This window comes from Hypanus sabinus, chromosome 17 (genome assembly GCF_030144855.1).
Source record: "Hypanus sabinus isolate sHypSab1 chromosome 17, sHypSab1.hap1, whole genome shotgun sequence".
NCBI lineage: Eukaryota > Metazoa > Chordata > Chondrichthyes > Myliobatiformes > Dasyatidae > Hypanus > Hypanus sabinus.
In genome coordinates, this window is record NC_082722.1 from 63,403,155 (window position 1) to 63,420,424 (window position 17,270).

At 40.8% G+C, this 17,270-nt stretch overlaps 1 protein-coding gene across 9 annotated transcripts in view; it reads left to right on the forward strand.

Moving 5' to 3' along the window:
- mthfsd (methenyltetrahydrofolate synthetase domain containing) overlaps positions 1–6,484 on the forward strand; it is a 96,243-nt gene extending 89,759 nt beyond the window's left edge. For 8 of the 9 annotated variants that reach the window (XM_059993191.1, XM_059993190.1, XM_059993195.1 and 5 more), the window contains 2 exons: positions 2,294–2,419; positions 5,878–6,484. In XM_059993191.1, the coding sequence (XP_059849174.1) occupies positions 2,294–2,419; positions 5,878–6,357 (606 nt within the window). In that variant the 3' untranslated portion in view covers positions 6,358–6,484. The remainder of the gene's footprint in view (positions 1–2,293; positions 2,420–5,877) is intronic. The other variant, XM_059993196.1, reaches the window with a different exon arrangement.
- The last annotated feature ends 10,786 nt before the right edge of the window (positions 6,485–17,270 follow it).

Below are 17,270 nucleotides of genomic sequence, written 5' to 3' on the forward strand. Positions count from 1 at the left end.
TGACTCTGTGAATCTTTGGTTTTTGGGCTGAGCAAAACATTTCTGAATGCCACTTAGTTTATATCAAATCACTTTGCAATTACCTGCCAAGCTCTCCCTTATTACTTAAAATTAATTTCCAGTTACTACAGTTTTGTGCTATAGTCTTAGGACACATATGCATAGCTAGTGTAGCGGCTACTCAATCAAACCAACACTGATAGGTTTACCTAAGACTCATGCTCAGTACTGTAGTAATTTTATGTATTGTACTGTACTGCTGTTACAAAGAAAAAAACATGAAAATACATGAGTGATGATAGACCTGATTCTGATATGGGTCTCCATTGTGGACCAAGAGTGGGAAGGGATCAGGGCGAGGGTATCATGGTTCAAGAAAGTGGAAGGGAGAGGGGAGGAACCAGGAAGCTGTAATGATCTATAAGCCAATTGTTTGGAAACAAATGACCTTGCCTGATGTTTTGGGGCAGGGCGTGTCTGCAGCCACACAACCCCACCCCGGCACTCGTCTTCCACCTGTCCCACACCCCTCCCACAGTGCTTCACCCTTGGCATTCCCAACATCCTTTCCTCCCACCTGATCTACAAACTCACTCTCTACTCCATATTCACAAATATGTCGCCCTCTAGCTGTGCCTAAGACTTTTGCACAGTACCAAATATTTCGAGTTAGTTGACAATTGAACTAGTTCCCTCAAGAGTGGGTCCTTCTGCTCACTTGTTTTGACAAGATCATTCAGTATCCCAGATAGAAGACCACGTACCCCTGCTGTTCGAGTTGAAATTCTTATTTTGGCTCTTCAGTTTCCAATTTAAAAAAATTACTGGGGAACAAATATACAAGCATTGTATAAAGTCTGTGTGATCAGTCCGTCTTTCTGCTTTCTCATCGGGATCTTCTTCTTCCTTTAACAGTAATTGCTGCTTGCTCGATGTTGGCCAAGCACATTCAGAACTGCTCTTCGCTCATAGTAAATCTATCACATTTCAATGCAGACTGTGATTTTTTTAGTAGGGCATATTGGTCTAGTCAGGAGGAGTCAAGTTGCAAGGAAGTAAAGCTGAGGATGATTCTTCTGACGCTGGACAATTTGAAGAATCTGACAGTGCTTTGCTGAACTGGTGATTCTGTCAGCAAGCAGGGCAGTTGTAACAGAGCACATCGGGACACCATCAACTGCAGGGTACCATCCAACAACCACCCCTGCCTCTTCCCCCCCCAATCAACTGCAGGGTACCATCCACCAACCACCCCTGCCTCTTTCCCCCCCCCCCAATCAACTGCAGGGTACCATCCACCAACCACCCCTGCCTCTTCCCCCCCCCCCAATCAACTGCAGGGTACCATCCACCAACCACCCCTGCCTCTTTCCCCCCCCCCCCCAATCCCTCCTCTATGTAAATCACAGACTAACCTGACTTGGAGATATATCACCATTCCTTCATTGTTCCTCACTCCTCTAACTTCTTTGTGGATGAAGAACTGTATCTTCCCCAGAAGAACCGCACAGTTTCAAGCAGGTGGCCCAAAACCACCTTCTGAAAGGCAATTAGGTGTGAGCAATAACTGCTGGCATTGCCAGTAATATCCACATCCTAAGAATGAATAAGTAAATCCCGTCTAGCCAGGGGGTGGAAGCGCTCTGTACAGTGAGAGCTGACAGAACTCAAAACAGTCATTTTTAACTTCAGATGGAATAAAAACTTGGGAAGTTCTAGTTGAGTTATTTTGTTTATTCCCTCCTGGTGTTTCAGCATTTACGTATAAAAAGCATCTGTGAGCATCCTAGCGGCCCAGGGCAATACCTTTTTAGTGGAAGGGAATGCCCTGCGGGTCTGAGAATTAAGTATCATGCTTCACGGTTTAGCATGGGAGGATAGTGCAAAAGCTGCAGCCCCAATCAGGAAGCCAATCATTGGCAGTGCAAACATTTAAACTTGGGTTTAATTTCTAAATAAGTTTAGAAAAAATAAACACCAGCATGTATATTTACACGAGGATAAGGCTGCTTTGCAATCTGATCCTTAAGCATTTCCTTTAATTCATTCATTGCTAAAGGTACCATTTGGCATGTCTCACACTACAGTTCCCTGATTCCAAGAAGGTGCCAGAGGGTGCTGTTGATGCAGCTATAAAGAGCAAATGCCAACAGTAGCAAGTTTGGCACTGCGCAGTAAGTGACATAATGTGTTTAGTACTGAATAGCATCGGCTAACTGTTGAAAAGTTCTGTTGATATTCTGTCAAAGATTGTGAAGACTGTTAAGTAGTTTCTATAAGTTTATCTTTCTAGTTGCTTGACATCCCAGAAGAGTTGATGGACGACCATGATCTAATTGTAGATTACATCCTGACACCTACTCAAGTGATCAAAACAGATTGCAAACGTTCCAAACCTCAAGGAATTATATGGTCAAAGGTATAGCAACATTATTTATTTTCAACACAGTTGTTTTTCTTTAGGAGAGAATATGTCAAATTTGATGTTATTTGTCTCTCCATTTCTGCCTTTGGTATTTCTGCATTTCTCCACATTTGTCATCCATCTACAAATTGACTTTATTGCTAATGGTCACTAAGAGGGGCAAGAGAAAAGGGAATCTCACTTTCATAACCTCTTTCAGCAACTCAAACCCCAGCCTTCCCTGAATTACACAAAATGTTCATTTCCCTGCTCTTGTTCACTAGAGATATATTCAAGCTCCCACAACAATGCTAGCCCAACTTTAATCACGCAACATTATAGCAACGTGCAATAAAAAAATTCACGTGTCACTATGGAATAACCTTACTCCTTGTAAGGTTATGGAGAAAAAAAGAGTTGGAAAGTGGCTAAGTGGTACCATAAGAACAACCTTTTACTCCATGTCAGCAAGACCAAGGAGTGGACTATTGACATCAGGATTCAGAAACCAGAGGTCCATAAGCCAGTCCTCATTAAGGAATCAGCGGTGGGAGAGGGTCAGCAACCTTAAATTCCTCAGAATTATTACTTCGGAGGACCTATCCTGGGCCCAGCATGCGAAGAAAGCATGGCAGTGCCTGTACTTCCTTAGGAGTTTGCGAAGGTTCAGCATGACATCTAAAACTCTGACAGACTGCTATCGACGTGTAGTAGTTGACGTGATAGACTTCCAGTCTAAGATGTAATGGGTGAAGCACTGCAACTATTTGCTGGCAATCAATAGCCTGTAACTTCTCTTTTGGAGCTGATCATTTGACCCACCTGTATGACTTGGCAATTCTGCAGTGTGAACAGAAGTCTCGAAGGTGCAGGAGGGCTGTGGTGAGGCATGTATGGGCTGACTCGAGGTGGCAGGATCCGGGCCTGAGAGCGGGGAATGAGCCAATGTTTGGCCATTGCTGGAGTGGATTGCAGGTGCCTCAATGCAGCAGAACCGAGGAGATGCAGAGTTGAGGCAATGGGACCTGGGCCTGGTCCCGAGTGAAAGGAATGACCAGAGGCTTGGATGGTTTAAGTGCCAGGCTAGACTGAATTTACTTCTATCGTTTGCACAATTTGTTTTTTTTGCATGTTGGGTATTTAACGGTCTTTTTTTTTAATGGGTTCTACTGGGTTTATTTGTTTTGTGGCTGCCTGTAAGGAGATGAATCTCAGGGTTGTATTTAGCATAAACATTTTGATAAATAAATGTACTTTGAACTTTGGAAAGTATATTGACTGGCAACATCACAGCCTGGTATGGAAACACCAATACCTCTGAATGGAAAATCCTACAAAAGTAGAGGATACAACCCAGTCCATCATGGGTAAAGCCTTTCTCACCATTGTGCACATCTACACAAAACACTGTCGTAGGAAAACAGCATCCACCATCAGGGACCCCTACCACCCTCCCACCCCTACCACTTTCTTCTCACTGCTGCAATCAGGAAGAAGGTACAGGAGCCTCAAGAATCACACCACTAGGTTCGGGAACATTTATTACCCCTCAACCAACAGACTCTCAAACCAACTTCACTTGCCCATTACTGAACTGTTCCCATAACCAAGGGACTCTTCATCTCATGTTCTCAATATTTATCTTCAACCCATTCCAAGGCTAAAATGATAGCAACCATTTCAGACTTAAATACTGGGTAGTTTATCTGATAATCTTTTCTTAATCATATCCGGCAACTTTAGAACATAAACAAAAGCATCTGACCAACCTGTCACAGGATCTTTTGGACCATCTGTTTAGATACTGAAGAAGCCATAATATGTGCCTTGCACCTGTTGCTGAACTTCCTGCGTCACTGATACACAATCATTCTGCACCTTGATCTTTTCTTCAAGGCTTAAATCAACCAAGGGAAAAGGGAAAAACCATGAAGGAGTGACAGAACACTGGGTCTGTCTTCCATGTTAAACAACCCAAGATTTTGTGCCCATTCATTTCCCATCCACCCATAGCTTGCGAGTGCTCCCAACAGTCTATTAATGTTGACAATATTGAATGGCCAACTTTATGTCCTCTTCTGTTAACCCAATGAGCCATTGCTAATTGTAACCTGGTGTAGATGTGCAAGTTACTTCACAATTAATGCCAAAAGCTGGACTGATTTAATAGCACCACAACATAATCTCAATGCTTGAGCTTGAACTTTATGTAGGAGTTTTGGGACTGCTGCTGAGGCAGACCCATAAGCAACAACGGAATCTCTTGACCATGACTGCATGCTTTTATGCATTGAGTTATTACCACATGCGTGGCTGGTTAGATATTTGTATTAATGAGCAGGTGTACCTAATAAAATGGCCACTGAGTGCACATGGAACTGGTTTGCAAATGAAGGATTTACCCAAGCTGTAGACAGAAATTTGCAATTTACAGATGTAAATTGAATGCATCTTTTTCCTTCCCGGTTTTGGATCATGTGTTAATCATTCTAGGCACATTTATATCAATAGTTAGAACCATAGAACACTACAGCACAATACAGGCCCTTCAACCCTCCATGTTGTGCCGACCCATATAATTATTTTTAATAAAAAAGTACTAAACCCACACAACCCCATAACCTTCCATTTTTCTTTTATCCACGTGTCTGTCCAAGAGGCTCTTAAATACCCCTGATGTTTTAGCCTCCACCACCATCCCTGGCAAGTCATACCAGGCACTCACAACCCTCTGTGTTTATTAAAAACAAACAAACAAACAAACTTACCCCTGTTGTCTCCCCTATACTCCCCTCCCTTAATTTTGTACATATGCCCTCTGGTGTTTGCTATTGGTGCCCTGGGAAACAGGTACTGACTATCCACCCTCTCTATGCCTTTCATAATCTTGTAGACCTCTATCAAGTCCCCTCTCATTCTTCTATGCTCCAAAGAGAAATGTCCCAGCTCTGCTAACCTTGCTTCATATGACTTGTTCTCCAAACCAGGCAACATCCTGGTAAATCTCCTCTGCACCCTCTCCATATCTCCCACATCCTTCCTATAGTGAGGTGACCAGAATTGGGCACAATGCTCTAAGTGCAGTCTAAGTACTCTAAGTTGTAGAATGCCATTCCTGAAGCATCCCACAACCTTTTGTGTACGTAAGAAGGAAGGTCATGCAAAGGCTGCTGCAGGTTAATGCCCACTCTTGCTGCTAACACTGCTTGGCTCCTATCAGAGTCATTGGATAATGGCCAATCCTATCCAATGCCATGCGGTGATCTACTGCCCAATTCGCATTGAGCTGCATTGGCAGGTCACCTAGGTTACTGTGCTGAGGCCTGAGCCCGAACATAATGACACAGGTTTTTAGCTACTGAACTCGCGATTCTTCAAACCAAAGTCTCCTGCGTCAGAGACAAGCTTTTGCTCACACTAAACATTCTGTGACCATTGCATCGGTTTTATCATGTACCTTTTCTCTTGGACAGGTGGATTCAGGGATGATGAAAAAAATTCCTATCCTAAAAAGCTTTCACTTCAGGGAAGAGCAAGCAGGCAAGGATGTTACGCTGAAGGATGAAAGCTGCATCGATACAAAAGAAATGATAAGGAAAGGTGCAACCACAACACTAATGGAAAAACACCTATCTGGAATGGCTGGAAATTGCGATGAGTGTGAAAAACAAACAGAATTTGACTCTAAAAGACAAACTAATCCTCTAGGCAGAGTTACTACTGTGTATATGGGTAATATACCTCAAGATATGAGAGTCAGTAAATTGAAGAACATTTTGAGAGATCACAATGCAGTTCCATTACGTCTAAACTGGCAGGGTGCACAACACCGAGCTTTTCTTGACTATCCAGATGAGAAAACTGCAGAAGCTGTTGTAACTTCACTCTCAGGCTTAAGTTTAAGCGGGAGTACCATCAGAGTTAAACTTGCCAACAAGAAGCGTGACAATTGAGAAGTCAAACAAATGCACATGTGAACTGACAGGATCACATCATAAAAATGTTAATATCAAACTTTAAATGCCAAAAATATTATTGTTCTTACTCAAATGTATAATTAAAGTGGAATCAGTTCTTGTACACATCGTCTTTGCTTTTGTTGTCCTTTTTATAAGACGGAATTCAAACAACTGAAAGCATCAAGGAGTATTTTCAATTCACTAATAGTCAATAGAATAAGACATCTTAATCTGTATAAACCCTGTACTACAATGACATTTAGAAATAATATTTGAAATATTCTGCACGCTTCTGATAATTCTCTGATCCTATGAACTCCTTTTCCAGAAACATTATATAATCAGAATCAGGTTTATTATCACTGGCATGTGACGTGAAATTTGTTAACTCTAGCAGCAGCAGTTCAATGTAATACATAATCTAGCAGAGACAGAAAAATAATAATAATAAAAACAAAACATAATAAAGAAACAAGTAAATTGGCTTATAGCTGTCCCACATATTAACCTTTATAAAATACAGTATTGAATAAATATTCATGGCTGATAATTGATATTTATATTCTCCTTTACAGAATTATTGTACTGATTTCTCTTTTGCTTGGATTATTAACTGCATTCATTCCATTTTGTACATGAAAAATTAAAAGAACTTGTTAAATTTGATCCATTTCATGTTAATTGTAATGACATCTGTTTCCAACATTTTAAGGAGACTTATAAGTAATTGAAGAATTGGGCATGGGCCATTCCAGTAGCTTGCTTTCCAACAGAATGGGACTCAGGAAAGATAGCATGAAATCTGCTTCGTAGGGAAGGTCTGTGCTGACCTGTTTATCTGCTGAGTCCCATCTACCTGGACCCAGACCATAGCTGCCCATACCTCTCTCATCCATGTACCTAACAAAATTTGTCATAAGTGTGGCAATTAAACATGCATCCACCATTTCCGCTAGCAGCTTGTTCCACACTCACACCGCCCGATGAGTGAGGAAATCCCCTCTCAGGCTCTCCTTAAAGTATTACACCTTTCACCCTGAACCTTTGGCCCCTAGTTCTAATCTCAGCCAACCTCGGGGAAAGCTTGCACGTATTTACCCTATCTATACCACTCATAATTTGTATATCTCTGTAAGATCTCCCCTCATCCCCTACCGCCAGGATATAAAGTCTTAACCTATTTAACCTTTCCCTATAAGTCAAATCCTGGCAACATCTTGTAAATTTTCTCTGTATTCTCTCAAGCTTGTTGGTATCTTTCCTATAGATACTGGAGGTGATAGTAACTGCACACAATATTCCAAATTCACATCACAAAAGTCTTATACAACTTCAACATAACATCCTAACTCCTGTACACAGTGCCCTGATTTATGAAGGCCAATGTAGCAAAAGCTCTCTTTATAACCCTATTTACCCGTGATGCAACTTTCGAGGAATTAGGGATCTGAATTCCCAGATTCCCTTGTTCTACCACACTCCTCAGTGTCCTAACATTCACTGTGTAAGCCCTACCCTGGTTTCTCCTGCCTAAGTGCAACACCTCACACCTGACACATGTCTCCATTAAATTCCATTTGCCATTTTTCAGCCTATTTTTTTCCCAACTGGTCCAGATCCTACCGCAAGCATTCATAGTCTTCCCTACTGTCCACTACTCCCCCCTCCAATCTTGATGTCATCTGTAAATTTGCTGACCCAGTATAGGCCATTAGACATAGGAGAAGAATTAGGCAATTTCATCTGTCTTCTCCCTGTAACCTTTGGTGACCTTACTAATCAACAACCCAACAATCACTGCTTTAACAGCTGTCTGTAGCAATGAATTCCACAGATTCACTGCTCTCTGAGTAAAGAAATTCCTCCTCACCTCTGTTCTAAAGGAGTGTCCTTCTGAGGCTGTGCCCACTAGTCCTATTATTGAAAACAACCTCACCACATGTATTCCACCGATTCCTTTCAATATTCAGTAGGTTTTAATGAGCTCTCCTCTCATTTTCCTAAACTCCAGCAAGTACAGGCCCAGGAGGTTCAAATGCTACTTATACAGTAACCCTTTCAATCCCAAGATAATTCTTGTTAAGATTCTCTGGACCCACTGCGATGCAACCCTCTCCAAAATTAGTCATAGTACTCCAAATGTGGTCTGACCAATGCTTATAAAATCACAAGCATTCTAATAAAAGTCATAAATTCTTAAAAAAATGTAGTTTGTGCTCAGTGAGAAGCCAACACAAATTTCAAATTCTATTAAAATCAGTCTGATTTTATGCAGCATTATAAAAGCAATCCAAGAACTGTCCTAAGTGCCCTAGCTTTAAGTAAATTAATTCTGTATAACAGAGCAACAAGGTCTGTTGCAGACATACAGTCTTTGACACATGTACACGGCTAGGGTGCCCAAGAATTTTGTGCAGTTCTGCAGTAACTTTATGTAGAGCTACCACAAAAAAACAACAAATTTCACAACATACATGAGTGACGATAAACCTAATTCTGGTATGGGCCTCTATTGTGGACTGAAGAGTCAGAAGGGGGCAAGAAGAGGGGAAGTCATGGTTGGGAAAAGAGGAAGGGGGAGCAGGAGGAGTGGGAAGCACCAGAGGGGTATTCTGTGATGATCAATAAACCAATAGCTTGGAATCAAATGGCCTTGCCTTGTGTCTGCCCCACACCACCTCTGGCACTGGCACTCCTCCACATCCCCTCCCCCAGTGCTCCACCCTCGCCATTCCCAATATATTTTGCCCCTGCCAGATTAACAAACTCGCTCCACACTCCACGTTGATAAATACAGGACTGTCCAAAAGTCTTGATGTCCCAAACTTAAGACTGAGACCTAAGACTTATGCTCAGTGCTGTAACAGTTCTGAAGCAACACACAAACATCCAGTTCACATTCTTATGAATCTTCTTTGCCAGCACATTATTTCTTAGATACGGGATCAAAACTGCTCACGATATTACAAGTACATTCTGAGTATTGCCTTATAAAGTCTCAGTGTTACACCCTTGCTTTTATATTCTAGTCTGTTCAAATTGAATGCTTACGTTGCATTCGCTTCACTTACTACTGATTCAACCTACAAGTTGACCTTTAGGGAGTCATGCACTAAGTCCCTTTCTACCTCCAATTTCTGAATTAGCCCCTCACTTAGAAAATAAACTATGCCTTTATTTCTTCTACTAAACTGACTACATTTCCCTATGGTGTATTCGATCTGCCACTTCTTTTCCAATTTTCATAATCTGTCCAAGTCCTTCTTCAGACTCCCTCCTTCCTCAACACTCAACCAGCTCCTCCGCCTATCTTTGCATCATGCACCAACTTAGCCACAAAGCCATCACCCAGATCATTGACATCTAATGTGAAAAGTAGTGGACCCAACACCAACCCCTGCAGAACACCACCAATCACTGGCAGCCAACCAGAAAAGCCCCTTTTATTCCCACTCCTTTGTTCTGCTAGCTAGCACTGGTGCTGTATAGCAATGCACCAAATACAATGCTACTGTGCCACATTCAGAATAAAACCATGCTTTGGGCAAATAGGAAGGAAGAACAAATAAAGTCTTTGTCCTCAACCTAAAATTAAAATATGAATATTTTCTATTCTGCAGCAAAACAATGAACAAATGGATATAATATTAAACAGCTAATTGACTGGACTGAAATCATATTGTCAAAGCAGTGAAGACATTTTTTTCTGCTGCAAATACTGAACAATCCTGAATAATTTGCTCAGTTTAGATGTTGCCATGTTGTCACTGAAATATTCTTTGTACCTACTGTTCAGAGACATGAGAGAGAGTGCAGATGCTGGAAATCTGGAGCTTTTTATCTGGAACCCTTCTGTTTAGAGGCTGATTCATGAATAGGTGCCAAACAAACAACATTTGCTTGAAATTCCTAAACAAATTAATTAAAGGTTATTTCTTGTAGCTATATTTAGAATGGCAGCTGCTCTATTGAAGTTTAAAATGCCGATTTTTTCCATCGATTTGCAGGAAATTTGAACCTAGGAACTATACCCCAGAAAGAGGCTATTTGGCCCATCACAGATCTGAGAGTGCTTCTTGCTCTTGAATTGAAGCTAATGTTGCACACCTGTCTTTTCCCCAGTTTCCATTTCAAATATTTATCCAGACTCTATTAAAAAATGTTTAGACTTTGCCTCAATAGTCACTTGTGGCAAACCATTCCATTTTTAATAACTCACTGTGTGTAAAAAATGTTTTTAACCTTCGTGTTTGCGCTTTGGAAAATCCTGAATCTATGCCCCTTTTTACTGACTTGTCAACCAGTGTAAATAATCGCCTTCTCTTTTCCCTACTTAAAAATGTCTATCATTTTGATAGCCTTTGATTCACTTCTCAATCTCTTCTGGATTTTTTTTTGTGAAAAAGTTTGCCTCTTCTAGGCTTTATTTTAAAACAGATTACATATTGCAAAACATGTGTCAGGCAATGATAGAGAGCCTGAGCAGAGTGTATGACTTACAGCAAGCAATCTTTTATGGCAAAATTGATTTTGATCAATCTGCCACACACATTCAGTAGTGTTCTCACCAAGCACAGTTAGCATCCAGTCACCTCTGTTCTGGCCAGTTGAGGTATTGTCCTGTGTAATTGATCTCACTTTTTCCCCCACAGTTAGTAATACCAAATACTACCACCAGGGGGAGTAAGTTAGAGGGAAGAGTCAAGATTCAGTCTACATTACTCAACAGCTCTTAAGTTTTTAAAATATTTTATTTCTTTGTAAAATGTATTTACCATTGTGTGAAATCTCCATTTACAAAACAAACTGAATGTATATAATCAAATTGTTAACTCTAATATCAGAAATTGTGTATGTTTCAGAATCAAAATTAGATTGGGAGTACCGGAGCTGAACACAAGGTAAATCATTCAAAAAGACAAGTCATCTAATTTCTTTAAGAGTGCTCGCTTGAACTTTAAATCAAATTGATGTGAATTCCATTGAGGGCAATTTTATCACTCTGCTATTAATTAAATCCTTTCCTACTGAAGTTCAATGAGCTATGTCTGTGTCTGAAATTTTTGCTCTCTACTGCTGCAACTTTGGCAAATGCCCCAGAGAAACAGTTTAAAAATGATATAGTTCGCTTAATGCCAAAAACAGCCATTAACACTGTTTCACCAACTTGAAGTCACTATTTGGTACACAGCAGTGAACCGAGAGGGGGCCTCGTGCAATTGCATAGAGTACTAGAATCATGCAGCGTAGAAGCGACCCTGAAGGTTCACCACGTCCATGCTGATTGCTTTATCTGTCCACACTGATTTCATCACAGGTTATAGAAAAAAGAGATTTAAAGACGAACCGGACTAGATAAAAACAAAAATCTGGAGAGAAAACCTCAATAGGGCAAAAAAAAAACTTAAGATTCTTCTTGAATTCTAGAGTAAAAAGAGTAATCCAAGATGGAAACAAACCATCTGGCCCAACTCATCCATGCGAACCAAGGTGCCCAGCCAAACTTGTCTTATTTGCCTTCATTGGGTGCATATCCTTCTAAACCTTTCCTATCTATGTACCTGTCCAAATTCTACTTTCATTCAGGTTGGCATTGACTTAGGATAGTTTAACACTTTGGTAACCCCTGAAGCATTGACTTTTGAGATGTACTCTCTAACTACAATCATAGAATCATTAAAACATGGAAAGAAGTCATTCACTCCATTGAACTGGTGCCATCTCTCTATAAAAGCAATATAATCAGCTCTGTTTCCCAGTTTTCGCTCTTTAATATAGAACCATTACATTGTTAACTTTACAAAATCCTGACAGCAATTCACAATCCTTTTAAAGTGAGAGACAAACTGAGTTTTAAGTCACATCTATAGGAGCAATAAATGGCATTGGGCAAGGCTTAGAGAGAGAGTGAAGTGCCAGTCCAAAGCACAGTGGTGTAACCATGCTCCGTGCCCAAGGGGTATACTGGCACTTGATGCTCTAAATGATCCTCAGTAACCACCTACACATTCAGAGGGCAGTGTATAATATTTCATCACAGAGAATGACCAAAGAACAGAAGTATTTTTGCTTCTACCGATACCTTTTCCTCCAATTTTGTGACAGCCATAACAAGCAGAAGGAGCCTTAACATCTGTTTGTGGTCTTTCAGTATAATTTAAAATAATTTTTTACATTTTTCTTAGTGATTCTGTATAAGTAAAATTAAATAGTGCATTCAAAAGAGAAATATTGGCAATGTCTGTGACCAAGACAACCATGACTTGGTTGTCACAATCAACCATGATTGTGTAAATGCATTAATTTCTAAAGAATTTAGACATTACAATGTTAGTTATTTTTGAGGCAGTTTACCGATGATGCAAACATTAGAAGATTTACTCTGTTGTATATACAGCTAAACTTTGCAGGCACTATTAAACATGATGCCAAGTGGTAATACCTCTGCAAAAATTCCTTCTGTGTTTATAAGAACAGATTTCATGTTATATTATACATAAATATGTTTTATCCAAAGGAAAACAAAGGATTTCAGACATTCTAAACACAGACTATTTTTTAGGCAACTTTTAATAGTTAAAATACAATCATTGACTGAGATAAAGATTAATATCTTGGGCACAAGACCTTTACTGGGTCTGAAAGGTAACCACAACATGTTTACAGAAGTGAACATGGATGGAAAGGTCAGTGAATAAATCTTAATGTCTTATGCTCATTATGATCACGGAAATGCAGCTCCTGAACTTAATGGCCTGTGAATGAGTTTTTATAAAGGTTTCAAAGTGATGAAAAGGTGTTGGATGACATATAAAGTTCATCTCAGTCAAGCAGCCTGAAGGCATTTGGAAGTCAGAAAAAAATTTGGCCAGCCAAGTCATGTCGTGACGTATACGTAACTACTGTAATACCAAATGCAAACTGTGGGAATATTTTTCCAACCTTGGCAACCTTGGTTGCCACTTTGACCTTCATCAGTTTTACAGGCTTTTGCCTGTTTGTCCTGCACTGGCAGCAGCTCCTGGAGATATAAGCTAAGCCAAGCACTGTAAGGTATGGGATTTGCTGGCATTGTGCAAGGAGGGATGGGAACTCTTTCCCTTCAGTGCTTGACCTAGGGATGGGATATGAGAACAGATACTGTTGGAATACACAGTTTGGATGATGGGTAAGAGGAGAATAAGATGAGAACAAGAAAATGCTGGATAAATAAAAGAAGAATGAAATGGAAATGGACAGTTAAATGTACACTTGTAATGACACAAGGCAATTTATGATTTATCGGGTGTCTGCCCACACATTCATCCCTTCCTCCTCTTCTCTCCCCACCTCTCGCTTCACCCCTCCCCTCACCACTTTCCAACTCCACTCTATCTTTCAGTCCAGGTTATCCATTTCACCAATGCTATCAGATGCTCTGAGTTCCTCCAGCAGTTTGTTTTTGTTCTGGTTCATTTATATAGCCAATGGACCACAGCCGAGCTCTGCGGGCCTGCTGTATCTATAAAGGTTTGCTGGGGCACAATTAAACAGTTAGTGGTCTCAAGAGTAGAAGGGCTCAGTGTGTGAGTGCATTCCGAAACAATATCACAAACATCAGATTTCAGTCAAATTGATTCCTTACACAATGTATAATGAAGTGACAGGGAGCACTGGATACAGCAAAGGCAAGAAAAGGACTAGACAACACCCTGGCTGTATTTCCAAAGCCTTGTGTGTGGTGCTGGTCATGCCTGCAGCCCATCTGTTTAAAAGTACAGACACAACTTTGCCATTGTTGGATCCTAAGCAACACTCACACAATGCAGGAGGATCCCAGCAGATCAGGCAGCATCGAGGAAAATGAATAACCAGTCAGCGTTTCAGGCCGAGACCCTTCTTCAGGACCGGAAAGGAAGGGGAATGATGCCAGAGTAAAAAGGTGGGGGAGGAGGAGGACAGTAGCCCAAAGGTGATAGGTAAAGCCAGGTGGGTGGGAAAGGTAAAGGGCTGGAAAGGAAGGAATCTGATAGGAGAGGAGAGTGGACCGTAGGAGAAAGGGAAGGTGAAGAGGACCCAGGGAGAAGTGAGAAGAGGCAACAGGCCAGAGTGGGGAATAAAAGAAGATGGGAGGGAGAAGAATTTTTTTTACCAGAAAACAAAATTGATATTCATGTCATCAGGTTGGAAGCTAGCCAGACAGAATGTAAGCCGTTGCTCCTCCACCCTGAGGGTGGCCTCATCGTGGCACAAGAGGAGGCCATGGACCGACATGTCAGATCCGATGCTTTTGCAATCCAAAAGTTCTTCCAAAGTCAAGACTGAGGCGTAAAACGTGTTACTTACAGTTGTTTAATTAAATGTTACAAGGACAAAGAGAATCAAAAGAACAAACAAAACGACCAGACTAAAAAGTAGTCATGATCTTCTACTCAGACTTGAGATAACAAAAATATTTCAGTGATAACTATTAAACAAAGTATAAAATTGCCAGATTTAAGATTTAATACCTGCTATTGAAAACTAAGATTTGTTTTGCCTGCTATTTTTGAATGTGTTGTGTATGTTTTACACTTTGGCCCCAGATGAATTCGACTGTGTCTAAGTATGGTTGAATGACAATTAAACTTGCATTTGAAAAATACAGAAGCAACTGTACTGTAATTACTGGGAAAATCACTGAACAGTATAGGTGATTGTATAAATATGCAAACAAGCACAGAAAAGTTAAACTACAAGAAAAATAACAATTCTACAGACCCAATACAACAGCATCAACCTGACTTTGTGAACTTTGACCTTGTAATGCAGGACTATTCTGTCTAATTACCACTCTCGAATAACCTACTTTGGGTTTCACCAAGACCCACCTGGCTCCAAATCTTGACAAACATCATTCAATCACAAATTAACAAAAAATGAATTTTAGTGGGGATGAGATGTAACTTACCTTGATGTCAAATGCAGTATTTCATGGAGTGTGGTAATGTGGAACTATAGTAAAAGTGAGTTCAAGGAGCATCAAGGGGTAAGAACACTAATGGTGAAAGAACAGATTACAGTTCTGTGCAAAAGTCTTAGGCACATATACAATATATAGCTAGGATGGCTAAGACTTTTGCACAGTACTGTATTGTAAACGTGAAGCAGACAGCAAGTTTGTAAATCTGGCAGGAGCAAATGATGTTAGGAATGGGGAGGGTGGAGCGCCACAGGAGGGGTGTGGGGCAGGTGGCAGAGAAGGAGTGCCGGGGCCTGGGTGCAGCAGTCACACCCAGTCCTGAGACCATAAAACCATAAGACATAGGAGCAGAATTAGGCCATTCAGCCCATCAAATCCATTCAGCTAATTCAGCATGGCTGATCCCAGATCCCATTCAAACTCATACACATGCCCTCTCACTATATCCCTTTATGCCCCGAACAATAATCGGGAACCTATCAACTTCAGCTTTGAATATACCCATGGATTTGGTTTCATCCACAGTCTACTGCAGAGCATTCCACAGATTCACCACTCATTGGCTAAAAAAAAAGTCCTCTTTACTTTTGTTCCAAACGGTCACTAGGCAAGGTCCAAACAATTGGTTTATTGATCATTACAGAATGTCTCTCTGTTGCTTCCTGCTCCCTCCTTCTCCCTTCCCCTTTTCCCAACTACGATTCCCCTCTCCCTGCCCCCTTCGCACTCTCAGTCCACACTAGAGACCCATATCAGAATCAGGTTTATCATCACTCACATACCTCATGATTTTTCTTGTGTGGTAGCAGTACAGTAAAATACATAAAATTACTGCAGTACACTACAAAGGTCTTAGGTACACTAGCTATATATGTGCGCCTAAGACTTTTGAATAATAATGTATATCACTCCAAAGAGCATGGTGGTTATTGTAGGTTAATCATCTAAACCCAACCCCCCTCCCACATCAGTTCCTCTTTACTGTTGACTGGGCCCAATCCTGTTCTGTTACATCAATGACCTTCATCCCATTCAAGATCAGAAGTCGGAGGGTTTGCTGCTACTTGCACGATATTCAACATTGTGCTGGGAATTCGGCTCAGTACATCATGGCTAAGGCCCTCCCAACCGTTCAACACACCTACATGAAATGCTGCAACACACACAAAATGCTGATGGAACGCAGCAGACCAGGCAGCATCTATAGGAAGAAGCACTGTCGACATTTCGGGCAGGACGAAGGGTCTCGGCCTGAAATGTCGACACTGCTTCTTCCTATAGATGCTGCCTGGCCTGTTGTGTTCTACCAGCATTTTGTGTGTGTTGCTTGAATTTCCAGCATCTGCAGATTCCCTCGTGTTTGTGTACATGAAATGCTATTGCAGGAAAGCGTAAGAGATCCTCACCACCCAGACCATACTCTCTTCTCGCTGCTGCCATCAGGTAGAAAGTACAAGAGCCTCAGGACTTGCACCACCAAGTTCAAGAACAGTTATAAACCCTCAACCATCAGCAAAAGACGATAACTACACTCATCTATTGAGACGTTCCCCCAACCAAAGATCCAACATTGTGTCTTGTTATTTCATGCTCTCATTATTTCTTAACTATTTACTTATATTTGCATTTGCACAGTTTGTTGTCTCCTATGCTCTGCTTGATCTTTCAATGATCCTGTTTATAGTTACTATTCTGTAGATTTACTAAGTATGCCCACAGAAAAATGAATCTCAGGATTGTATGTGGTGACATATTTGTACTCTGATCATAAAATTACTTTGAAATATGATTGTGCTGTATGTATTATGCTTCAGGTTCAGTTGAATATCCAGTGCTGCCACAGATATCTGTTGTTTCCTTCAAAACTTACACTGCGTTATGTAATTCGCCATAGTACAACACTAAAGATAAGGATGGTAAAGCAGAAAGTTGAAACCCCAATTCTGAGCAAGGGAGGAGCATATGG